Source organism: Talpa europaea (genome assembly GCF_964194135.1).
Source record: "Talpa europaea genome assembly, chromosome: 12".
Taxonomy (NCBI): Eukaryota; Metazoa; Chordata; class Mammalia; order Eulipotyphla; family Talpidae; genus Talpa; species Talpa europaea.
Genome location: NC_140079.1, coordinates 73,723,164 through 73,749,575, shown reverse-complemented (window position 1 = coordinate 73,749,575; position 26,412 = coordinate 73,723,164). Strand labels below are relative to the sequence as shown.

Here is a 26,412-nt window from a genome sequence, read left to right as displayed (position 1 = left end):
ATCTTCTTGAGCCTGTGCTAGTGAGCTGGGTCAAGATGGAGACCCTAGTTAACCTGAGGATGGGGACTAGTCACTAGAAATAGCAGATAGTGATTAGAGGGGGATATGACAATAGAAATACATGAAATACAATTGGATACTCTTCATCAAACATAAGAGGCAAGGATCTGGGGGACCTCCGTGGTGGTACAAGGGGTTAAGTCTCAGCACTATCAAGCTATCGGCAGTCACTGCACGAGTTCGATCTCCAAGCAGGGAGCACACCAATGTGGTGTCGCAGACCTTTCCTGTCTCGCTCACTGCTGCCCTGTTGTGCTCCCCACTCTGTCTCTGGTGAATCCTCTCACCCCCTGCACTCTGGCCTGCACCCTAGTCATTGTATGCATAGATAAATAAAAACAAATCTTTTAAAAAAAGAGGCAAGGATCTGGGTAGCCATGTTTATACCTCAAACATTCTTGTCATACTAATGAATATGAGGTTTGCTAGTTGCTCCTAATGTTACTGGACAAATTGGGGGAAGAAAAGAACGAGTCCAGGGGTCCAAATTTCCACCTCAAGTGCCCCATTAATGACTTGAGAACCTCTATCTCTATGCTGAAAGATGCAATTCCTGTATTGTGTCAGCAGCACCACACTGTCAAAGAAACGGGAGTGGTGGAGCAAGCTGTACAATGCAGGATGCTGCTCGAAGATCAAGATCCTGGCCTTTTTATTGATAGGAGAAACAAAGAAAAGGATGGGTCAAACTGAAAATATGATTATGTTATTTAGGACTTTAGGAAGGGTGAGTCCCCTGAACAGGTAAACCATACTCCCGACCCCACCATGGTTCCAATTTCATTAAGGCATTCCACTGATCAGTCTCTGGGATGCAAATTACATCAAGTCAACGCCCCTCCTCACCCCCTTCTTGTCATACCTCAGGATGTATACCCATTACCCCAGGGCGATCAAGCACCCTGCTCTTGTTTAATGTGAAAGGAACCCTGTAGGGTCTGATATGCTACATTTAACAGACCCACACTCCTGTCGCTGCAGAGATTGCTGAAAACCAAACCTAGAATCTCATTATGCGAGTGAGTTACAATACAAACTGAACTCAGCCTCACAGACTTAGCTGCTGTTAAAGTGATGGCACTGACGATGAAGGAATGGGATCCTGAAATTTGGAGTGGGATGTGTGAGAAGACCTTGATGAAGCTGGAGATACTGAAGCCCTAAATTCTGATAAATCATCTTTGCTGGTAGAAGCAGCCTCTCTACCTGTCTCATGAAATTTCACCTGCATTGCCCTAGTGTGTCCCAAACCTGGCAACCTTTTTCTCACTAACGAGATCAGAGAATGAACTTCCAAGGCACACCTGACCAAAGACCATCAGCACTATCTCCTGATAGAATTGGCTTTTAAGGGTGTTCTCAAAAGTTGCAAAAGGCGGGATGCCTTGACCAAAGTGTCCTACTCCTGTAATTGTGTCCCCTCTGCCCGAGCGCCCAGCCTAGGGGGAGCTGGAGAGTTGATTCTCAGCACCTGAGGTTTTGGGTAGTGGTTCAGAGTTAAATCTCACTGCCCAGCTTCAGCCGCTGTACCCCAAAGTAAAAACCCCTTATTTGTTGTAGTCAAAACATAGTAATAGTTGAGTAAGTGACATTTAGAAGGAAATAAGATAACAAAACAAAACCGGAAAGGGGGCGCAAAGATTCCTCTAGGCACTCATGTCTTTCTGCATTTTAGTTGTAAATGTAGGTTTTTTTTTTTTTTAAGATTTATTTATTTATGCATACAGGAGCTGGGGTACACGCCAGAGATGCAGGGGTGAGAGGATTCACCAGAGACAGAGCGGTGAACAGAACAGGCAGATCCACCGAAACACACTGCTGAGGGACGCCTAGGGCGAGTCAGGAGAGGTCTGCCGCGCCTTGTGGGTATCTCCCTGGCTGGCCGGGGCTCGAACTCGTGCTGCAGAAGCTGCGGCCAGCTTCACAGTGCTGTGCTTAACAGGGAGGTCCGAACGTAGGTATTTTTTAAAGTTCTTTTGGGACCTACATTCCTACTCGTAACGCCCGACGTGGATTTCACAAGAGCCCCCTAACGGCCTTTCCTGAAGTACACACTTTGTACAGAGGCCCCTGGCTTCTCCCGCGTTCTCTTACCGCAGGTGGCGGCGGGGCGCAGCTCCTGAAGGTGGGAAGTCCCCGCGTCCTCCAGGGAGGGGTGGAGGTGGCGCGCGGCCCCTCGCGAAAGCGCGCACGGCGGAGCGCACGTCGAGGCTCGCTGGCGCCGAGCCCGGAGGCCGGGGGAGGCGGTCTCAGGGCGCCCCGCCCCGGGGCGGGGCCACGGGCTTCTTACAGCCCCGCTTTGCAAAGCAGAGCTATGCGGTCTCCAGTTTAGAAAAGCACTTGCAACACCGACCAGAAGCTACTGCACGCATCAGCAGATCTCGTCTGATTGCTCCGTAAAGGCTCTGCCGGTCTCCACAGGTCTCCTCCCTCGGAACTCCGCGGCTGAACGTCGGAGCCTGCCCTTGGCCCCTCTGCAGTCCGAAGGTTCCAGCTTCTGGAGTCCTGGAGGCGGTGGCGGCCCAGGAAGGAGCGGCAGCGCCGGGGTAAGTCCCCGCATGTGTTTATCTGCGTGCCCAACTTTCTGATTTGCTGCTCTGCCTTTTCCACATGCAGCGCTTCTGTGATTCTAACCTTATTTTTATGAAGGTAGGCAACATAGTTCATGGGATTTCAAGGCTTTTTTTTTTTTCATCAGTTTACTTTTGAGTAGTTTTCACTTGTTTTATTCTATTGCTGCCTGTTACTAAATAGCATGAATGAATGATGCAATCGTGCATAGGAGAATCATCAGTACAAGGTCAGGAAAATCTCCAGAATTTAGAGTTGAAGAGTCTGACGTTGTCATCTTCTTTCTCAGTAGAATTAGAATTATAAGTACTCCACAAGTGCGTTGTTGTAAAGATGAAACTTCAAGTTGGGAATTAAATAAATAATTCTTTCATTCATTGAACTTATTTACAATATATCTTCTTTCCGTGGGAGTTGCGCGTTGTAAGTTACCCTTTAAATATTTGACTGACTGCGACTGGAATGAGGATCTACGAAGAAAATTATAAAATTAAAGATTTCTAAATTTTATTATAGCTGCCAGGTGGGCTTTCGATATAATAATGATCATAGTCCTATCAGTTTTATATTGGTGAAGGAAAGTAGTTGGGATGTTTTAAATTTTCAAATAATTTGATGTATGCTTATTAATTTTTTTAGTTAACATTTTCTTGATCTACAACTAAATGCAGTAATGCACACACATTTTAAGTATAGATTTTGATAAATTTATTCATACTTGTAGTCACCACCACAATGGAATTCTTCTATCAGCCCAAAAGTTTCCTAGAGCCTCTTTGCAGTCAGGGTTACTGATCTGCTCTTTGTCATAGAATTTGTATCTTCTAGAGTTTCATTTAAAGGAAATCATAGGTACTACTTTGTGTTTGGCTTCTTTAGTCAGTATGTTTTTTGTATTTATCAATTATGGCTTGTATCAGTAATTCATTACTTTTTATTACTAAGTAGTGTTGCATTGTAGGGATATATCACAATTTATTTCTCCATTTATCTGTTGATGGACACTTGGGTTGTTACTAGTTAGAGGCTATCATGAATAAAGCTGCTATGAAATGTTTTCATTTCTTTTAGATAAATCTCTAGGAGTGGGCTTGCTGAGTCTTCTGCTAAGTATATGCTTCACTTTATAAAAAACTACAAAACTCTTTTCCCAAGTGGTTGCATCATTTTATGACCTCACCAGTAATGTACGAGAATTCCAGTTGTTCCATATCCTCACCAATACTTGGTATTGCCAGTCTTTTTTATTTCAGTCATCCTTCTTTTTTGAATTTATTTGTTTATCTTTTATGAAATGTCATTTCAACTCTTTTGCTCATATTTTATTTTATTTTATTTTTTTAAAGATTTATTTATTTATACAAGCACTGGGTACAGTCAGAAGCACGGGAGGGTGAGAGAACTCACCAGAGCCAGAGCGGGGAGCAGAGCAGGCAGAAGGACCGAAGTACGTGCTGAGGGGAGCAGCTGGCGGCAGGAGAGGTCTGCGCGCCATGTGGGACCCTCCCCCAGTGGCCGGGGAGCAGCCGGGGATGGAACCGGCGCTGCAGAGGCCTCGGGCAGCTTCGCAACCCAGCGCTCAACCGCCGCGCCACCGGGGAGGCCCCTCTTTTGCTCATATTTTAAAGGGTCGTTTGTCTTGAGTTTAAGAGTTGTTTATTCTGGGTGTAAATCCTTTGACAAGCATATGTATTATGGCTATTTTCTCCTATTTTGTGGCTTGTCTTTTTTTTAAACCATCTTTTGAAGCAAAAGTTACTAATTTTGATAATGTTCAATCTATCATTTCCCCCCCCCCTTTTTTTTTTTAAAGATATATTTATTTATTATTTATACAAGCACTGGGTACAGTCAGAAGCGCGGGAGGGTGAGAGGATTCACCAGAGCCAGAGCTGGGAGCAGAGCAGGCAGAAGGACCGAAGTACACTGCTGAGGGGAGCAGCGGGCGGCAGGAGGGGTCTGCGCGCCATGCGGGACCCTCCTCCGGTGGCCGGGGACCAGCCGGGGATCGAACCGGCGCTGCAGAGGCCGCGGGCAGCTTCGCAACCCAGCGCTCAACCGCTGCGCCACCGGGGAGGCCCATTTCCCCCTTTTTTATTTATGCTTTTTGGAGTTTAGGAAAATTTTGCTTACCTCATTTGCTTACCTTATTATGTACTGATTGCTGCATTACAGATTACCCCAAAACGTAGTAACTTAAAAGAAGAAATACTTATTTTCTCAGTTTCTGTGGGTCAAAAAATCTGGGAGTAGTTTAGGTGGGTGGTTGTCTTAGGGTCTCTCAAGAGACTGTAGTCAGGGTCAACTCATCTGAAGGAAGACCTGTTTCCTAGGCCACTCACATGTGGTAGGATTTAGTTCCTTGAGGGGTTCTAGCTAGAGCTTCAGTTCTTTACTGACTGCTGGGAGATTCCCTCAGTTCTAGGGCAGCTACCAACATAGCAGCTCAGAGCAAGATGGAAGCCACATTCTTATTTGATTGTTTTGCTTTTAACTCATCAAAAAAAAAAAAAACACTTATTGTGAAATAGTTTGAAATAATATGGATTCCCAGGAGGTTGCAAAGAAATACACAGGAAGTTTTTATTCACTCTTGCTTCCCCCATGACCCTTCCCAACATCTCAAGGAGTTGATATTGGCATAGACCATGATGTCACTGTATAGGTGCACTCATCGGTGCTACAGTTTAATCTGGTGAGATCCCATGACCTTTGCCTCATTCAATTCGTTAGTCACTAAATCCCTCCCACAACCAAGGGGAGGCCCTTACAGAGAGTGGTAAACCCTGGAGGGGCATTCCTGAGGCCCATTTTAGAGATGCCTGCCACAATGGTGAACATTTTCTCCTATGTTTTAGAAGGTTTTTTTTTTTTAAGATTTATTTTATTTATTTATGAATACAAGAGCTGGGGTGTAGGCCAGAGGTGTGGAGGGTGAGAGGATTCAACAGAGACAGAGTGGGGAGCAGAACAGGCAGAGCTACTGAAATACACTGCTGAGGGGAGCAGTGGGAGAGACAGGGGAGGTCTGCTGTGCCATGTGGGTCACCTCCCTGGCTGGGGATGGAACTTGTGCTGCAGTGGCTGCCAATAGCTTCATAGTGCTGAGACTTAATCCCTTGCACCACCAGGGAGGCCCATATTTTAGAAGTTTTATAGTTTTAGATTTTGTGTTTACGTCTTGATTCACTTGGAATTAATTCTTTTGGCATCAACTACAGCAGGTCTGGAAGAATATAAATTCTAAGATTTCTTTATTTTATTGTAGCTACCAGGTAGGATTTCGATACAATAATGATCAGAGAACTGTAATTTTTATGTTGTTGAAACAAAATAGAAGGAACTTTTAAAATTTTCAAACGATTTAATATATGCCCAGATATAGAATGTCAAATAGCCATCTATGAATTCCAAATTAGAAGAGACTTGGGCAGGCCTTTATAAATTAAAACGATTCTATTTTATATTTTAAGATTTATTTATTTATGCATATAAGAACTGGGATGTAGGCCACAGGTGCAGGGCTGAGAGGATTTAGCAGAACAGGTGGATTTACTGAAATACACTGCTGAGGGGAGCAGTGGGGGAGACAGGAGAGGTCTGCTGAGCCATGTGGGTTAGCTCCCTGGTTGGGACTGAACTTAAGTCAAAGTGGTGACAGCGCTGAGACTTAACCCCTAGGCCACCAGGGAGGCCTAAAATGATTCTCTTTTATTATTATTTTTTCTTTTTTTCCAAAATGATTCTCTTTTAGATGCAAATGGTATAAGAAAAAGAGTAAACTGGACTAAAGAAAAATGAAAACATTCCTTTTGTTGTTCTGGCTCCTCTTGGGCTAAAGCTTTCCCTGACTGATAGAGGAGAGGGATTCAGAAAACCTACACAGAAGCCAGTCATGCTTGGCAGAGTGGGAAGAAATGTGCCAGACTTGCACCCTCACCTACAGGGCTTTGAGCACGCCTTGTACTCTTTTCTTTCATGGGAGGTTTAGCCCATGTAACTTGAGTGAGAGAAAGGGTACATTTCAACCCTTTCTGAGTACAGAAAGGACCATATTTGAACCGTCTGAATTATGTATTTCCTTTATTGTAAGGAGCTATTGTGGCTTCCTTCTGTTTCAATCTTTATTTTGCTTTTTCTTGCTTTATTTTCTTGCCTATTTCTCATTGATCTTTTTTCCTTTTTCATTTAGCACCTGTATCCATGCCTATTTAGTTTTTTTTTTAATTATATTTTTTAAAAGATTTATTTATTTATTTATTTATTTAGACAAGCACTGGGTACAGTCAGAAGTGCGGGAGGGTGAGAGAATTCACCAGAGCCAGAGCGGGGAGCAGAGCAGACAGACTGATGAAGTACACTGCTGAGGGGAGCAGCGGGCGGCAGGAGAGGTCTGTTGCGCCATGTGGGACCCTCGCCCAGTGGCCGGGGATCGAACTGGCGCTGCAGAGGCTGCAGGCAGCTTCACAGCCCAGCGCTCAACCGCTGGGCCACCAGGGAAGCCCTTGTGCCTATTTAGTTTTAATTATGAGGATTGTAATTCAAAGTTGTTGCCTTTCTTCTCTTGTTATTAGGCAGAGGATTCTTGTGAAAATTTTTGGTTGCTGTTGACATACCAGGGACTATTTGAGAGAGTCTGATATGCACCTCAGTGTGCTTCTCTGCATCTGCATTTTGTTTTCCCAACAGATTCTCTTGTCTTTCTCCTTCTGCCCTTGTATACGGGTTCAGGTGATATCCTAGCAGACCTGGAGCTTCTACAGAATCAAAGCCACAGGAAAGAGTGGCATTACTCTCTGCCTTGCTCCAGGGAGGCAGAAGGCAAGTGTTTCCCAGGGAAGCAGTCTTAGGAAATTTTGCATCTGACCCTTCTTTGTATTGGTCCCATTATGAGGGGGAGTGAAGCCGGCTCCCTCTTTCTTCTCATGTGTCTAGACCTTGATGTTCATTTCCTTGTTCTCTCTTTCTAGGATTTTCTTGGTCTTGCAGAACATGCAAGATCTTTCTTAAGATAAGACATTTATAGTCAGAACTTTATGCTGCATTTTTATTCAGGAAAGGAGCAGGAAGAGAAGAATCCATCTCCTAGGAAACCAGCATTAGAGAAACGTGAGTCCAGTTTTTCTATTGTTGTTAGATGTTTGTGTATCAGTTAGCAGTTTACTCTTTACTGGGAAAAAATTGTATGTGGAATGTATAAAATCTTAGGTTCCCTGAAGAACAGCTGTTCTTTTTTTTAATCATCAAATGTACCATAAGTACTTTGGCCACAGACCTTAGTCCTCATTATAGGAAGACTCTTTGACTCTAATCCAGAAGCTTCTCCGATGCCACTGTGCATTGTTTCAGCATCTAGAGGGCCACTTGGTGCAAATATTGTACCCCATGGTCACAGTGGCTGTAAAGCTGGCCCAGGTGGCGCTCCCATCTAAGCCCTGGGAGCTTTGTTCTCTCAGCTGTGCTTCAACCCCCATGACCTCCGTACCAGTTTTTATTTGTTCTTACATGGGAAGGTAAGAGGTCAGTCCTAACAAAAGGGGCCTGGTGAAGATGATCTTACATACCTCTTCCAAGATTTGTAGATTGAGAAATTGATTGTGTGTTTGCTGGAGTGAAGAGGTTTCCCCTCGTATCCAAAATCAGTCCTGTAGGGTGGCCCTGAAGGAAAACTCCATTTTGGAGCTGGGACAGTGGGGTGAGATGGGATGGTCAGCAGTAGGGTGGTCAGGACAGTGGGGGAGTTAGGTGGGCGGGGGTCCTGTTCTGAGCAGCAAAAGATAGTGGTCCAGTGTTCAGGACTGGGCCTGGGGCCGCCAGGTGTAAGCACGGACTTTTCACCAGGGTTTCTTCCACTTCTAGTCCTGCCTCCCACCAAGGGATCCAAAGTCCATTCTCCAGCAACGATTTTTCTTTGTGTGAAATTCTAATGTACACAATTTATTCTGAAGCAACAACTTGCACAGCAGATTTCCCCCCTCAGCTATGAGAATTTTGAATATATATGAATTGTGAGTCACTCCTGGTAGAGATAGTGAAAAGTGGGAACAGAAGTGAATGATGAGGAAGACCATTTTTCAAGAGGTGGAGAAGTATTAACGGGAGCCAAGGCTGTTTGCTCTGCCATCTAGGCAGGGGGTTGAAACCCAGGCAACTCTAGGGGTGGAGAACATACTGCCTGGCATGAGCATTTCATGGGCAACATTAAGATCTCATACCCAATTCTTGTCTGTTAGGAAAGACAAGGGGAAAGAATCAGCCTTCCAAGTAAGTGCAATGTAACATTTGACTCAAACATTCTATTTTCTCCATCTTTGGGGTCTCGATGCAATACCAGAGGTGGTGTCAGCACAAGTCAGGACTAGTGTTCACCTGGGGATGTGGAACTCAGTCTTCACTTTATTTGAGGAGATGGACGTTTCCTTTCATATTTGAGGCTCAGGGTCTGGTTGAAGCAATTGCTGGTAGTAGTAGTTGGAAAGAGACTCACGTTAGAGTTTTCAAATGGAAGCAATTATGATTCATCATTGATGAGGTGTCATGATCACCTCAGTGAAACCAGGAGCCTCTTGGAGACGCTGCACATTCTGTACTTCTCAGATCTTGTGCTGGTGCAGAACCCACTGTTGACTGGGAAAGAGAAAGGGAAATAGTGTGATATAGGGAAGGTCATTTGATCAGCACTTGGGAGAATAAACAGGAATTTGTCCTCTAGGTTTGGGGTATTAGGTGATTTCAGGTGGAGAAGAGAACAATATTTGCAAAAGTATAGAGGAGTAAAAAACCATGACATATTTGACGAATGAGAAGTCCTTTCTATTCCTTGAGCATAAATTGTGTGTGTGTGTGTGTTTTGTGGGGAGAAGAGCAGTGGGGAATAGATTGGTGAGATAGAGAGGATCCAATCATGAAGGACATAAATGAGTTGAATAATAGATATTATATTGATTTATATGCTAATATCAGGGATATATTAGCAGGGGAATTATGAGGTCTGATATGATTAAGTCTTAACCTGATTTGATTCTAGACTCAACAGCCAAACCCAAACACAGGCAGGTACCGTAGTATAGTTAATATTAAACTGCATATGATCATATTTTACAAAAAAACTTCCTTGTCTTTTAGAAATGTATATTTGCATGGAATAGTTTTGTGTGAAATGATGACATGATTTGCTTTGAGATATAAGGGAAGGCACAAGTAAGTATGTGGGTGTGATATTGTGATTTTATGGTAAGAACTATGTATTTGGCCTTTGGTCCCATTTCCAGCACAGGGCCCCTAAAAGCCATTGCTGTTTCCTGTGATGAGTGATAAAGGTGTCTCTTGTTATGTTAATGGATGACTTCTGGAACTCTTCAAAGGATGGGACTGTTTGCCTGGAAAGGCAACCACTCGGTTAGAGGGCTGACCTCTGGGAAGTGGAGAGGGGTTGGAGGTTGAGTTAAATCACTAACAGCCAATGTTTAATCAAGTGTGCCTTTGTAAAGACACCGCCATAAAAACCCAAAGGATGGGGTTCAGAGGGTTTCTAGGTTGGTGAGCAAGTGGAGCTATGGGGTACACACAGAGAAGGCATGGAAACTCCACCCCTTCTCCCACATACCTTGCTCTGTACATCTCTTCCATCTGCCCCTGAATTAAACCTTTTTAAAACAAACTGGTGATTTAGTGAGTAAAATGTTTCTCGGAGTTCTGTGAACCACCCTAGCAAATTAATCAAACTGCAGGGTCATTGGTGCCTTCAAGCTGTAGCTGGTCTGTTAGAAGCCCAGGTGGACTTGAGAGTGGCAGCTGAAGAGCGTGTGCCGGGTAGTCTTGTGGGACTGAACCCCTAACCTTTGGAGTCTGATGCTATCTCAGGGTAGGTGGTGGAAGAATTGAGTTGAATTGTAGGACATTCTGATGGTGTTCAAGAATTGTTTGGGGCCTCCCTGGTGGTGCAAGGTGTTAAGATACAACCTATGAAGCTAACCGCAGCCACCCCAGCATGAGTTCTATCCCCGGTCAGGGAGGAGCTACCCACATGGCACAGCAGACCTCTCCTGACTCGCCTGCTACTCCCCTCAGCAGTGTATTTCAGTCAGTCTGTCTGTTCTGTTCCCCACTCTGTCTCTGGTGGATCCTCTCACCGCCCGCACCTCTGGCCTGTACCCCAGTTCTTGTGTGCATAAATAAATAAATCTTATAAAAAAAGAATTGCTTGGATATGTGGGAACTGTCCCACTCCCATGTTGGAATTGGGGTGCAAAACCATTTTAGTGGGGTTGTTGAAGCAAGATTTGCTATAATTGTTGAAGTAGGAAGTTGAATACATGAAGTTTACGTGTTCATGTTTTCTATTTTTGTATGTATTTGGAATTTTCCACAATAAAAAGTTAAAAAATAGTTACTCATGGCATGTAATTCACAATTAAATAGTTTATTCATGCAACCCTCAGAAATTGAGCATCTACTTAAAAGAGGGTCAAAATAAGTGTTTGGGAAAAATTTGGATCTTAGTATAAAGAGCTTGCAATCCAGGAATGGAAGTGAAATGACATAAATAAGTGTAAATTGGAATTTTATGAATTCCATTGTTAACAACAGGTCTATGGAAGGCCTTCCTGGTGGCGCAAGGGGTTAAGTCTCAGCACTATCAAGCTATCGCCAGCCACTATGGCATGAGTTCAATCCCCAGTCAAGGAGCTGACCCACATAGCACAGCATGTGGGTCTCCTGTCCCGCCTGCTGCTCCCCTCAGCCATGTATTTCAGTTAATCCACCAGTTCTGCTCCCCACTATGTCTCTGGTAAATCCTTTTACCCCCGTACCTCTGGCCTACACCCCAGTTCTTGTATGCATAAATTAAAAAAAAAATCTTAAAAAAAAAAAAACCAGGGGCCTCCCTGGCAGCGTGAGGGGTTGAGCACAGCACTATGGAGCTGTCCACAGCTGCTGCAGCAAGAGTTTGATCCCGGCCCCTGGCCAGGGAGCTACCCACATGGCATAGCAGAACCTCTCCTGTCTCGCCCGCTGCTCCCCTCAGCAGTGTATTTCAGTCAGTCTACCTGTTCTGTTCCCCACTCTGTCTCTGGTGAATCCTCTCACCAGCTGCACCTCTGGCCTGTGCCCCAGTTCTTGTATGCATAAATAAACAAATCTTTAAAAAAATAATAAAGTAAAATGTTTTTTTAAAAAAACAGAACTGGGCCTCCCCAGTGGCGCAGCGGTTGAGCAATGGGTTGTGAGGCTGCCCGCAGCCTCTGCAGCGCCAGTTCGGTCCCCGGCTGCTCCCCGGCCACCGGAGGAGGGTCCCACATGGCGTGCAGACCTCTCCTGCCGCCCGCTGCTCCCCTCAGCAGTGTGCTTCGGTCCTTCTGCCTGCTCTGCTCCCCGCTCTGGCTCTGGTGAATTCTCTCAGCCTCCCACGATTCTGACCGTACCCAGTGCTTGTATAAATAAATAAAAATAAATCTTTAAAAAAAAATAAAAAACCAGAACTATAGATAGTACTGTTGAAGTTCTAGGGAGAGATTGTTTTGCTGGCTCAAGGGAATCAGGGAAGACTTTATAGTGAAGACAGCATTTGCACTTTATTGTTTCACTAAATTTGCCCAAAATTTAGCCCTACTATATGCCAGTTGCTGTTCTCATGCCAATGGAACAGCAATGAACCAAGTTGATAAAGATTATTCTCTTGTGAAATTGACTGCATTAGGGCAGACAGTCTATACATAAGTAAATGTTATCATATTTTAGAAGATGATAGATGTTACAGAAAAAAGAGAAAGTAGAACATTGAGAGGGCAATTGGTACTGTCTCTGTTGCCGATAAAGACTTGAGGGGGGGGTGTTGCAGTGGAAAACAAGGTGGTCAGAGTTGGCTCACTGAAGAATGTGATATATTTGGGCAAACTCTTACTGAGGGAGTTGGCCAAATGGGTATCTAAGTGAAGAGCATGTTCTGCTTAACTGAAGCAAAGGCCCTAAGTGGGTAGCCGGTCTGCTGTATTTACAGAGCAGCAGGGACCAAAAGATTTGGAGTAGAGTGAACTACATGAGAGTGAGCAAGGGGGAGAGGAGAGGGGAATGAAGTCAGATGTGTAATGGGGAGGGAATGTGAATGGTGTGTGTGGGGGAACCACTGGTGCCATTGCCAGAATTGGGAGCAGAACTTAAAGGTAATTGTAAGATTTTTGGTTTTTATTTTTAGTAAAATGAGGAGCCTTTGAAGGACTTTGAGCTAGAGGTGTGACATGATTTGACTTCCAGCTTTACAATGGTTACTCTGGCTGTTATGTTGAGAACAAACACTGGGGTGGAGGACTTTTTCAGGAGGCTACTGATACAATCTTATGAGAAATATTGGTGACATGGGCTAGAGTAGTATATGTGCTGCCGAAGTAAGCACCATGGGCTAGAGTAGTAGCAGTGGCTGTGTTTTGAGAAGTGGTTAGATTTTGGTTAGATTTTTTCAAAGGTAACCAACAGAATTTCCTGGAAGATTTGATGTGGGATTTGAGAGGAAGAGAAATGTCAAGAGTGACTGAAGAATGGACTTGCCAACAAGGAAGAGAGAAAGACTGCAACAATGGCCGATTTTTGAGGAGGGAAGGTTGGGTGTTCAGTTTTGGACATGTTAAGTTTGGGATGTTTACTACACATCTGAGTAGAGGTCAGGTAGGTAGACATTTAGAGTTTGGGAGACAAAACAAGGCTGCAGGCACACGTTTGGGAGTTACTGGCATAGAGGTGACGTTTAAAGCCAGGAACCCAGATGAATTCATCCAAGGAGTGAACATAGGTAGAGAAGACCAAACACCGGCTGCAGGTCACCTGCAACATTAAGAGAACAGATGAGGACCAAGCGGCAAAGGAAACTGAATCCTCCAAGAGGGGGCAGTATGTGAAGATGGGAAGTCATTCTCCATTGGAGGCTCAGCTTGAACAAGACAATGATGGGGAAAAAACCAGACTAGATAATCAGTAGTGTATGTGTTTAGTATTCATGTTTTTTCCTCCCTAGTTTCCTGTTGAATGGAATCTTTATTCACATTTAGATTGATAATACTGATGTAGATTCAATTAACTGGATTTATTAAGTCACGGTGGATTTCTAGTGAAACTCATGTTTCTTATCTGGAGTACTTTCTCCTAAGGACTAAAGACAAGAGTCTGTGATCAGTGATTTTTTTCTGTGACGGGCCAGATAGTAAATATTTTAAGCTTTGCAGGCTATACTGTCTCTGCTGTGACTATTTAATTCCTCTGTTATCGCATGAAAGCAGCTGTAAACATGTGAACAAATGAACATGGCCATGTGCCAATGGAACTTTATTTCTGAATCCTGAATTTTAAATGTCATGTGTCTGAGCTCCTCACGTACAACCTGGCAAGCTGGACTGAACCACTGGGTAACTTCCACCTGGCTGTCCATCATTCTTTCTCCTTCCCTTTATCATCACTATCCTCTCTTCTTGCATTCATCTCCCTCCCTCATGTCCCTAGCACACACAGAATTGATACCCTGTCCTTTGAGAACCCACTCTTAGGCCTACTTACTCATCAAGATTCAGCTCAAATACCATGCTTCCTAGAAGCCCTTATTTCATAAGCTAAGTCGAACTTTTCCTCTGTGTACCCATGTTACCTTATGCACATTTCCATTTTAATACTTGCCTTATTGCTGTAATGGCTGGGTCAAAGATAGCTGAATATCAAATATATTTACAAGTTGGTATTTCACTCAGCCAAGTTCCTAAAAGCAGAGTTTGGGTCCTGCTCATCTATGTAACCTCAGGGTTAGAATTTAGAATGTGCTTAATTTTTGTTAAAAAAAAAATGAGTTTATAAGAAGATGCTTACATAGGCTACACTCACTGATAGAAACAGAAGTATGTTGACTGGCATTAGTAGCAAAATTGGTTCTTTTTATGATTATATTTTATATCTTTAAATATATTTATCTTTTTCTATTGTAGGAGGAAAATTCTTCCAAGGATGGTCTCCCACTCAGAGTTGAGGAAACTTTTCTGTTCAGCTGATGCAGTGTGCTTTGATGTTGACAGCACAGTCATCAGAGAAGAAGGAATTGATGAGCTGGCCAAATTCTGTGGAGTTGAGGATGCCGTGTCAGAAATGTAGGAACAGCATTTATCGCTTTATGGATTGATAAAGGATTGCAGAAGGGAGTGGCTTTTGATGTTGTGCTGGATCAGAGTCATAATTCCCAGATTTTAGTCCTTGGCTATGAAACATGGGTACCAGATTTTTATTCCATCCCCAAGAGCTGAATTTAATAGCATATGATAGCCAGTCATTCATTTATGCAAACATCTATGGCAAAAAATAAGTTGCCTCTGACAAGCAAATGTGGATAAGACTTGGTCTTATTAGCTTGGTTGGGAACAGCAACCATAACCAACCAGAGAAGACTGTGAGGGCGTGTCCTAGAGCTCAAGGCCTTGTTTTATGGCTATGGCCTTAGTGCTTTGCTGGCAGCCAGTTTTGGATCAGAGCCTTTCAGCTCTCAGTGGATGGCTGGGTGATTGCACTTCCCCTGCCCCCCATCTCTAGGGTCTCCTGCTGTCACCAGGTTATGGGCCATTTTCAGGTTCAGCTGCATTTGATACAAGAGTACCTGGCATTTGAGGGCCTCCCCAGTGGCGCAGCGGTTGAGCGCTGGGTTGCGAAGCTGCCCGCGGCCTCTGCGGCACCGGTTCGATCCCCGGCTGCTCCCCGGCCACCGGAGGAGGGTCCCACATGGTGCGCAGACCTCTCCTGCCGCCCACTGCTCCCCTCAGCAGTGTACTTCGGTCCTTTTGCCTGCTCTGCTCCCTGCTCTGGTGAATTCTCTCACCCTCCTGCGCTTCTGACTGTACCCAGTGCATGTATAAACAAAACAAACAAACAAACAAATAAATAAAAAAACATGCCTCTATTAAAAAAAAAAAAAAAAGAGTACCTGGCATTTGAGCAAAAGCTTATGGCTTCCGAGGAAAGTCCTGTGGGTAGTATGTGTGGTTTTCAGAGATCACTGGATGGTGTATTTGTGGCTGGGAAGGACTCAACTCCAGAGTATTAGTGTGGGTCTTAAACATCCTTCAGTAGTGCATCCCAGACCTCGCTTCCATGGTATCATAGCATGTCTGTTGCACACTGGGACCTTAGCACCTTCTCCTGGGTGGATGCCAAGGAGCTGGTTTGGCGGCTAAACTTCGAAGATACCTGACTTGGCTGGACTGATTGTTGGGTCTTCCTCCTAGGACGCGACGCGCCATGGGCGGGGCAGTGCCTTTCAAGGCGGCGCTCACAGAGCGCTTAGCTCTGATCCAGCCCTCCAGGGAGCAGGTGCAAAGGCTCATAGCAGAGCACCCACCACACCTGACCCCAGGCATAAGGTAAGTGGAGCCCGGGTCTGGATATAGTCTCCCTTTCAGCCCTGTGTCCTAGGGCACACCCTCCTGAGTATCTCCCCATAATGTTAGCGCTCCCTTCTGTGCGGCGCTGTCAGCACTGGGGAACAGTCTCATCTGGCTGGTTGGGTCTCTTCCCATGTATGCCTCCCCTCAGGGGGAGCCTGAGCCTCTTCATGTTGTCTTTCTGGGCCCATGCGCGGAAGGGAGCTGTGGAATGGTCTCCTAAAACAGGCCCCACCCCTTCACTGCTAGGTGCATTTAGAAAAACACAAAATGTTAATTCACCAGGCAATATACCTTGCTCATTGTGTCTTGGGCAAACACATTCAGGAGAAAAAATATGTTTTAGTTTCCTTTTTGTGTTTCATGTTTTCTCTTTTCTATCAGTGTTTGGTATTTTATATTTCTTTTTTTCAGGGAGCTTGTAAGTCGCCTACAGGAGCGAAATGTTCAGGTTTTCTTGATATCTGGTGGCTTTAGGAGCATCGTGGAGCATGTTGCTTCAAAGCTCAATATCCCATCAACCAATGTATTTGCAAACAGGCTGAAATTCTACTTTAATGGTAATGCTTTAATGGTTACATTTCTCCTCTTGTCAATCTTAGTTTGCAGTATTCTGGGTGATGTCTGAATGCAGCTTGGAATGCAGCTTAAGCACAGTGTTAAATATTAAGTTTAATGTTGAGATAAATGATTCTTTTGACTTTTGCTCCTTGCTGTCCTTTGCTCCGAAAGACAGGCTGAGATCGTCCTCTGTCCTAGCTCTAGTATCCATATAGCCATCCACGTAAGAAAATATTAATTCCCATGTAACCCACATGACTTACTCTATCATGTATTGTACTTCCATTTTATGAGAGCTTGTATTTGAGTCAATTTAGACTCAGGAAGGACAGTTAATTTGGCAGCAACTCACTGCATTGTAGCTGCTGTTACAGATAATTGTGGCCCCTCTCTGGACCATCACAAAGTCACAGCTGTAGTTTCTGTCATCTTAAGATGTTTCCTGTTAGTCAACAGGTGGCTGATATTCTTAAAACCCAATCATCTTAAAGTTTTAAATGTGTTAGGAAAAACTTTTGAAGGGTGCATTAGAAAAATAAGTAGAGAATGCATGTGGTCATTTTAAGAATGGAAATAATTGATCAAATGTGATTTGGAATCTCCTTTTTTAGATGAAATTATATTTTAACTTTAAATTTAATATATTGCTATTTCATGGTGTTTAGCCACCACAACATGGTTTGAGAATTACTCTGTAGGAAGCTTAGAAAACAAAACTAATTTACCTCAAGGTGTTTATGACCTAAAAAGAGTAACCTGACAAGAGGTATTTGGAATTTAAAAGCAAAGCCTGTTTATTCTGAGGAATAAGTATGAAAGTCCAGGCGCTGTCTCTCTACCGAGGGTCAGTTTTTAGCTTGTCAGCGACAGGTAAGTGAGGATGTGATTTATGTAAAAAGATGGTCCTACCGGTTCAATCCTGTGCCTCCTAATACTGTTTGATTGCTCTTTGCAGGTGAATATGCAGGTTTTGATGAGATGCAGCCCACAGCTGAATCTGGTGGGAAAGGAAAAGTTATTAAGTTTTTAAAGGAAAAATTTCATTTTAAGAAAATAGTCATGATTGGAGATGGAGCCACGGACATGGAAGCTTGTCCTCCTGCTGTACGTATGGAGCGTCCTGGTTGTGTTTCAGTTTAACTGATTTCAAACACAGTAAGGCTTCTGAAAGTTAGGCAGAAACATCTAAGTATCATTAAAAAAAAAAAAAAAACTAAAACAAATCGAATCTCAGTATGTCAACTGACTTTTTGCCAGCCCATAGAAGATTGTGAATTTTTAGTGAATTAAAAACCTTTCAAACTGAATGACCCCTTGTCCCCGAGCATGGTTGCCACCTCTTAGCCCAAAGTGTATGTTCAGCAAGGTTTGAACTCACCTCTCCAAATACCACAGATAATAATGCAGCTCTTATAACCTTTTTTTTTTCTTTCTTTTTTTTTTTTTTCTATAGAGGCATGTTTTGAGGCATGTTTTATTTATTTATTTATTTGCTTGTTTGTTTGTTTTGTTTATACATGCACTGGGTACAGTCAGAAGCGCGGGAGGGTAAGAGAATTCACCAGAGCCAGAGCGGGGAGCAGAGCAGGCAGAAGGACCGAAGTACACTGCTGAGGGGAGCAGCGGGCGGCAGGAGAGGTCTGCACGCCATGTGGGACCCTCCTCCGGTGGCCTGGGAGCAGCCGGGGATCGAACCGGTGCCGCAGAGGCCAGGGGCAGCTTTGCAACCCAGCACTCAACTGCTGCGCCACCGGGGAGGCCCCAGCTCTTATAACCTTAAGCAACATTTTATTGTCCTTTTATATTTGGTAAACCATTTCCTCCTACATTAACTCGTTTAAACCTCATAACAACTGTGTGAGGTAAATAAAGTCTTCTCTTTTTTACTGATTGGGGACTGAGGCTAGTGGAGTTTGACAATGTGCTCATCTGAAAGCATTTGTTTTCCTTTGAATTAATGTTATTTTCTGAGACTAGCAAGAAACAAGTTCTGTATAGCAAATGTTCTATCGAGCAAATATGTCCATTTCATGTAGGATTTTGCCTTTATTGTTTTATTCTACTTAAGAAAAATGTGCTGAAATTATAGTGGTAAGCTCTTTACTACTCAGTTTACAAAGATCTAAAAATAGTAGCTGTCTTTGTAAATGATCAATCAAAATTGGTTAAAGAATTTTTTGGGATCCTTTTGACATTACTTGAGTCAGTTCATGATAACATGTCCTAACATGATTTACAACCAACTTGTGGTTGAACAGTGGCCTAGTTTATGAGAAATACACAGAAGTATGGAGTTCTCTGGGGGAGTGCTCAGTCCTAGCACAGAGAAATGGCAGTTATAAATTCCAGGTGACCCTACCAGTCAGCAGATGACACGGCCCTGACTTAACCAAGAGAAAGCGGCACACATACAGGTGTGTAGCCCTCAGAGTGGTCAGAGGAATCTGGCCTAAAGGAAGGTTAGCAGCCACCACACCAAGGTCTGGCTTTAGGGCAAGAAGCCTCCTGAGGGAGGGGAGGCAGCAGAGAAGAGTAGGGGTGTACTGGGCACAGTCCTGGCCTGGGCAGAAGTAACCTCTGTAGACCCCACATGCCAGGCTATTATCTTTCGTTCCGGGAAGCCCTGGAAGGCTTCTGTCAGAGAAGGAGTGAGTCAGCGGGTTAGGACAGCTGTCGGTGCTGGCGTGCAGAGGGCTGCCTCACAGGCAGGAAGATCAGTTAGGCGGTTAAGTGTAACCAGAAGGTAAGACTTGTTTTTTTCTCCCTTGTGTGGCATAAAAATTAAAATGAAGAGATAGAGCAAGTAAGAGAATTTTGTATTTCCAAATTAGCGTACATGGTGTCTATGGCCTGGAGGAAAAAGGAAAATGCCATTTCAAAAGATCATGTGTTAGTAGAAACTGATGAAATAATGTTCCTTTAATCGATTTTAATAAGGGAAAGTAAGTAGAGAGCTACCCACAGATGCTGGGGTATTGTCTCCTTTGGCCCAGAATAATACCCCACCCTGGAAGGGAGGCCCCTCAGGGTCATTTAGGGTGCTGGACGGGGAGATGCCAGCTCCAGTCCTGATCTGGACTTGGGATTTCTACTTGCTGTAGCCTCCTCCTTGGTTTCTGAAGTTGCCTGGCCTGGATGAGATTACCATCCAGTCTAGAACAGTCACCACCTTGTGGGATTTTCTTTTTCTTTTTTGGTAAGCAATTTGTCTTGGTTTAAGAGGACAGGGACCATGGTTCTGCAGCATCGTTAAACTTACTCAGGAGGAGGCTCAGGGGAACTTGGGAGCAGTCTAGGTGAGGCTCGGTTTTACCTCTCTTTGCATAAACAGTTGCTTCTTTCAGACATCACTCTTTGTCCTAGGTGGTTGCTGTGACTTTTTAAAAAACGATTTCCTTCTCTTTGGCTCTTTCTTAGGATGTCTTCATTGGCTTTGGTGGAAATGTGATCAGGCAGCAGGTGAAGGACAACGCTGACTGGTACATCACTGACTTTGTGGAGCTTTTGGGAGAACTGGAAGAGTAATAGCAACTTTTTGCAGCGCATAATTAACTTCAGGTTAATTTTTAAGAGTTATACAGTTTGAATACTGTTTACTTACAATTACTTATTACAACTTAATGTGCAAATTTGATACTGAGTAGCTAGACTTCCAAGTAAAACTACAGTTAGGGCTCCTAGAAAATTGTCATTAAGCTATATTTCTAGTATTATGACCATTAATTGCCTGGAGAGTTTTATAATCTGACTTGTGTGTTTTCCTAGCTGTATTTTATTTGAAGTCTTTGAAAGGTGGATAGTAAATTAAACGCCTTCACTACTGAAAATATGGATTAGGCAGCTTTAAGTGAATATTGGTTTTCGCTTTGTTATATAAATAAAAGTTTATCATATATCAGAACAAATTTGTGGTATTTTCAGTTGTGCCTATCATGTATTTTAATATCCAGTGTTTCAAGTACTTTAAGTAGAAACAACTTCCAGCAAAGAGCCAAGTTGTGGAGACCCTGGAGCTGAGGGCATAATGCTTGGCGTGACGGTGTATCTGCCACAGCTCCTGGTCACCCCCCAGCTCTGAGTGTAGTGCTGCTCCAGGATGACAGAAGCACATTTAGTACCTTTTGGAATTTGTAATAGAGGAAATATTACAAAGAAAGCCATTTTAAAAAATAAGGGGAGTGGGCATCCCTGGTGGTGCAAGGGATTAAGCACTGCACTATGAAGCAATCTGCAGGCATTGCAGCACAAGTTTGATCCCCAGTCTTGCCAGGGAGCAACCCACATGGTGCAGCAGACCTCTCCTCTCTCGCCCACTGCTCCCCTCAGCAGTGTATTTCAGTCAATCTGCCTGTTCTGTTCTGCACTCTGTCTCTGGTGGATCCTCTCAACCCCCGCATCTCTGGCCTGTACCCCAGCTCTTGTATGCATAAATAAATCTTTAAAAAAAAATAAGGGGAGCCTGTGGCAAAAGTACTGACCTTCAAAGATGGGTATTTGATAATCACATGAAGTAAAAGAACTAAAACCAAATTCTATTCATCTTACATGAAGATGAAGCTCCTAATTACATATATGAACCATTTCTTTTTTACAGATGACTTGGGAAGACCTGAAATCCAGGTCAATATTTATTCTGAGCAGTGCCAAGAAAGGGAAATTTCAAAACATGCTTTGAATGTAGATTATATACTCTCCCTAGTGGAAAAACAGGGGGAGGATAAAGACAGGTTTAAGAAGAGGATACTACTGGATAATTATATAGAAAAGGCCAGAAGGGTTTAATATTGGAAACATTTATAATTTGAGAAATAATCAAATTTGACCATATCATCCTTTAAGAGAATCAAATCAGATGAATCAAATTTGCTTAAAAATGGATGTTTCTGTTGGAGAGGCATGGAGGTTTGATGACATTTAAATGTGATCACGAACAACAAGGTGGTTGTTTCGTAATTGTGAATGCTCCCTGGCAGCTCTCCTGGAAGCTGTTCTGTGGCATTGTGCTTTCAACAGCGCTGTGCTCCTGGCAGGACCAGGCATGCCAGGTCCGTGAAGAGCTCTGCAAACTGCCTCAGCCTTGACCACCGTGTGTGTGTGTGTGTGTGTGTGTGTGTGTGTGTGTGTGTGTGTGAGAGAGAGAGAGAGAGAGAGAGAGAGAGAGCGTGAGCAATTCATGGGAAGACTGGGGAGGACTGAGGAGCTGCTGGCCTCCACCAGGCTGTCAGAGTTGCCATCCATAGGATGATGGCCTGAACAGTAGGTGCACACTGAATTTGGCTCAGAGGAGTCTGATCTGCTGGGAAATTGTGATACCCACGTAGAACCACCTTTTATGTTTTTTAAAAAAACAAATTATACAACCCCGCCTCTGGCCCACAGGCTGCCCAGCACTCAGCAAGCTGTACAAAAGCTTCGTGTACAATCCCTTCTTTGTTGTGTTGGAGGGTGAATTTGAAATGATGCAACAACTGCACTAACCTCTTTCATGCTTTTCTAATTCTGGACTCACTGGAAGCAGCTACAGAATGGCTCTCCCAGGAGTTCTGCACACGGTCACACCAGCACAGCACTGAGAAAGCGGTGGCGGTGTGGTAATGGCTTCCTGCCCTTGGGGTACCATTTTCCATTCCGATTGTGTGAATGCTGTTTATGTCAAAGGAAAACGTTAAAAAATAGGCCATAAAGTTAGAATTGGAATTTATCCTGCTATGAAGTTGAACAATTAAAAAGTCCCTCAAAGTTTTTATATACTTAAAAGACGACACCACCTTGGCCTTTGTTTCCTACCCTGACTCCCCTTACCACAGGGTTGACTGCTGCTCTAATGGTCCTCTCTCCTACTGGGGAGATCCTGGTGATACCCATTCAGCTGCCACTTGCAAGAGGGGCCAGCATTCCAGACCCGGGGCAGGGGTATAGAAGAGGGTCCACAAATTCAAGTGACCTCAGTAAGTGATGGCACAAGCCTGAAGCTTTTTGCCTCTATGACCCTCAGAATCTTTAGGATCAGGTTAAAAAAACGTGAGGAGATGACCACATGTCATACTGCTATTTGTCCTGTTTTCCAAGGTGTTTTCAGATTCCTCATGATTCTCACAACCTGAGGTCAGCAGTATAGATAGCGCCTTCCTCTTTTTTAACAGATTGGAACAAGCTCTTAGAAGCTTATACTGCTATGAGGTCATATTCAGAGCTGGAAACCAGGGCAGTTTCTCCACAGTGTTCTTATCTCACACACTACTAGAGTTAACTATTTACTGGGGGGCCAGGAGAATTCACCCTAAACTAATACGTATTAACAGTGACCACAAATGTTAACATATTAATACACTAGATGGAATTTTATGTCCTAGGATAGGCCTTTGCAAAAAATTCAAGTGGTTTTAATAGTCACTGAACTCTGGAAAAAGTATTAGGTTTAGTATTAAAGAGGATTGTTTAATACTTTTCAATCATATTTTCTAGGTCTGAATACATTTCTCTTAACTATCTTTATTTTGAATTGTTTTTACTGAGCTTATCTAGACAGTGTATTCATTTCTAAGGGTTTCCAGAATTCGCATAAAATATGAATAAAGACACTGCCCTGCTTTCTCAGTCCTGTGTATTTTCTAATTAATACTCACAGTCTCCACACTTTCCCTTTTCATTCCTTCTCTTTCCTTTTCTTCTTTTACTCTTTCTTCCTTCTACTGGACCATCAAGCATATTATTGAACATCTATGTCCCAGCCAGAAACTGAAAGTATAAATTTAATGAAAAATGAAAAAGTATAGTGTAGAATTGAAAAAAGGAATCCTTTATAGGCAGTGGTGAGAATGGAAAGGCAGCAGCTTCCATCAAGTACTAATTTAGAGGCCAGCAGAGGGCGGGTCTAAGAGGGCTTTAAAAGCTAGTAGGAATTTAGAAAACCTAAATAAGGGACCAGGAATAAATCTAATCAATACAAAGTAAAAATCAAAATCAACAAGCAACTATAAACCAGAGACACACTACGGGGGTGGGGGAGGGAAGGGGAGAGGAACGACTAGGGTCAAAATAAGGGGGGGTGGTGCAACTGTATGGGGAATATAACCAAAATAATGCATACATTGTGCAAAAATGAAAAACGATGTAAGAATTATATAAAATATTAAAAAAAACTAGTAGGCATTCCACACGAATGATAATTAAAAGTGAGTTGACTTTCATATTTGTGACAACATGGATGGAACTGGCGTGGGATTATACTAAATGAAATAAAAAGGATAAAGAAAAATACTGGCTTTCACTCAGGTGGAATATGAAGGAAGTAAAGGGACACTGGAGATTGGCAATTCAATCGCTAGGCTACGTGAAGAGAGCCACCCTCACCATTGCAGATGGGCAACATCCAATCCCCTGGGAGCCAGAATAGAAAGAAAACAGGGAAAGAAGGGCAAATTTGCCACATGAGTACGGATGTCCATCTTCTACTCTGGGACACTGGAGCTTAATTCTTGGGCCTTTCACCTGGAACTGGGAGTTTGACTCCCCGATTCATAGACCTTTGACCTGAATCAGAATTATACCTTTTTTTGGTTCTTCAGCTTGTGGATGGCTTAGTTTTATAGTATAACCATGTGAGCCAATTCCTACAACAAATACTCTTATAAATACCTCTAGACATTCTATTGATTCTTGGTTTCTTTGGAGAACCCTAACACACCAGTGAATGACAAGACATTTCTGCAGGTTGACTTTACTTACATGGGCACACACAGTGTGTAAGTGAAAATTCCCTCTGTTCCCTGCAATTTTTTTTCAATTCCAAAAAGGTAGATTACCTTTACTCGGAATATGAATTCTACCATTTTTCTCTAAGCAGTTTCATGTAACTATTTCTTCAGTTCATTTGATTCTGCAAACATGTGCTATGCATCTAGTGACATTGGGTGTGGAGGAAGGCAAGGATGACACAGCCCTCATCTTCAAGAAGTTCAGATTCGAGTAATGATTTCCACAGGGAAAGAAAAATTGCAGGTTCCACAACATTCAGTAAGGAAGTCTGAGCAGATGTTCTTTTTCCCATTTTAAAGGTCAGGTCACAGAAGTTCAGAGACAATAATCGCCCGTTAAGTCTCTGGTAGGTCAGAATTGCTGGTGCTAAAATGCAGGTTTTTCTGTGCCAGAGCTTGCTGTATCCTCTCTACAGTAAGAGCCAGTTACAGAAATTCAGAGCTAAAAGGACTTTAAAGGTCATTGGATTCAGCCTCCCAATTTTACAGGTTAAAGAACTCAACACCCAAAACAGTAATAAGGGGCCTCCCCGGTGGTGCAGTGGGTTGAGCGCAGCGCTGTGAAGCAGTCCGCAGCCTCTAAGGTGCCGGTTTGATCCCTGGCTGGCCAGGGAGAAATCCATATGGCGCTGCTCCCCTCAGCAGTGTCTTTGGACCATCTGCCTGTTCTGTTCTCCACTCTGTCTCTGGTGAATTCTCTCACCCTCCCGCGCCTGTGGCCTGTACCCCAGTTCTTATATAGATAAATAAATCTTAAAACAAAAACAGAAACAGTAATAAGTATCTTGTCCATACCTTGAAAGAGCCCATTCTCCTGCTGGCAGCCCGAACCCCCCAAACACCATGACGCTGTACTGTACACAGACACCCATTCCCCACGACACCCTACCAAAGGCCAAAGGGAAAGGCTGGTGAGTTTAATATTTCACTCTGTAGATTTTCAAGTCATTCTCTGTACATGTTCATTTAAAAAAAAAAAGCATAACCATGTAATATGTGAAAATTAAGAGGATTTTATTGACATGTTTTTGGAGAAAATCATTCACATGTAAAAGTCTGACATTTGATACGAGATTTATTCACTTTTTTTTACACATGAACTCTTGAATTTGGGAGTCACAATTTTTCATTTTAACAGGATTTTCACATGATCAAGTCACAAAATTGGCACACTATATTAAAAAACTAAGTCAAACAGAGCTAGACAAAGTATGCAGCTTTATGCCAATTTAAATCTCAACATGCACCACCCCTCATACATGATCTTAGAAGTATCTGCTGTGAGCTTACTGAAATATTAACTAGAGAATGTCTGAAGTCACGAATGATTGTTTATAAAATAAAACCTCTTTCCGTAGTGCTACTTGTTTTGTTATAGAAAAATATTACAAATAAAAATTAGTGCTATTCAAGGTGTTCATTTCAAAATCACATATGATACACAGGTTGAAGCTATCTTCCCCCTTTCGTACAGAGACATCACAATATATTAAGTGAAGACTGAGTTACTGATTGAATGTACCTTGGCAACCACCACCATGGTAACGACACACTGCTTGTTATGCTGACTGATTTAAAATGAGAGTGAACGAATTAAAACATTTTCAGGTAATGGGTACACATAATTTGTTCCTAGACTAGACTCAGAAAAAATACTAGAGAAATGTGACAAAATTTGTATTTCTTCCTGATACAAGAAATTTGTCAAAAAATCTGTAATTACAAAACAGATTCGCTTTTTATAAAGGAAAGGCTAACTTTTTTTTTTCATGGTTGGTTTCTTATTTGGCTATGATTCAAATTTTAATTTGGGCCCTTTTTATCCCAGAAGGTGGAAAGGGGTGGCTTAATATTTTAAGGTATATTTGACAAAAAAGACTTTAGAGTACTGTTACAATCAAACTGTAATAGTTTCCTTTCCTGTGATTATGTAAATTTTAAAGGAAAGAGGTCTTTCATAAGCTATATACAGCAGTTCACACTTCAGTGTTTCTCACTTGACAATTAAAATTCATGACAAATACTTGTCACATAAATTTATGTAGGCACATTTAAATTCT

General features: G+C 43.0%; 2 protein-coding genes across 2 annotated transcripts in view; both read left to right on the top strand.

Moving 5' to 3' along the window:
• Window positions 1–26,412, top strand: part of SEPTIN14 (septin 14) — a gene marked incomplete at both ends in the record, with an annotated part of 257,692 nt that overhangs the window by 152,636 nt on the left and 78,644 nt on the right. The window lies entirely within an intron of this gene.
• Window positions 14,614–20,188, top strand: PSPH (phosphoserine phosphatase; the record flags this gene model as incomplete). Its single annotated transcript, XM_084251530.1, has 5 exons — window positions 14,614–14,753; window positions 15,879–16,013; window positions 16,449–16,594; window positions 17,551–17,699; window positions 20,013–20,188. 5 exons carry the CDS (start codon window positions 14,614–14,616, stop codon window positions 20,118–20,120), a joined length of 678 nt encoding a protein of 225 aa, XP_084107656.1. The 3' UTR covers window positions 20,121–20,188.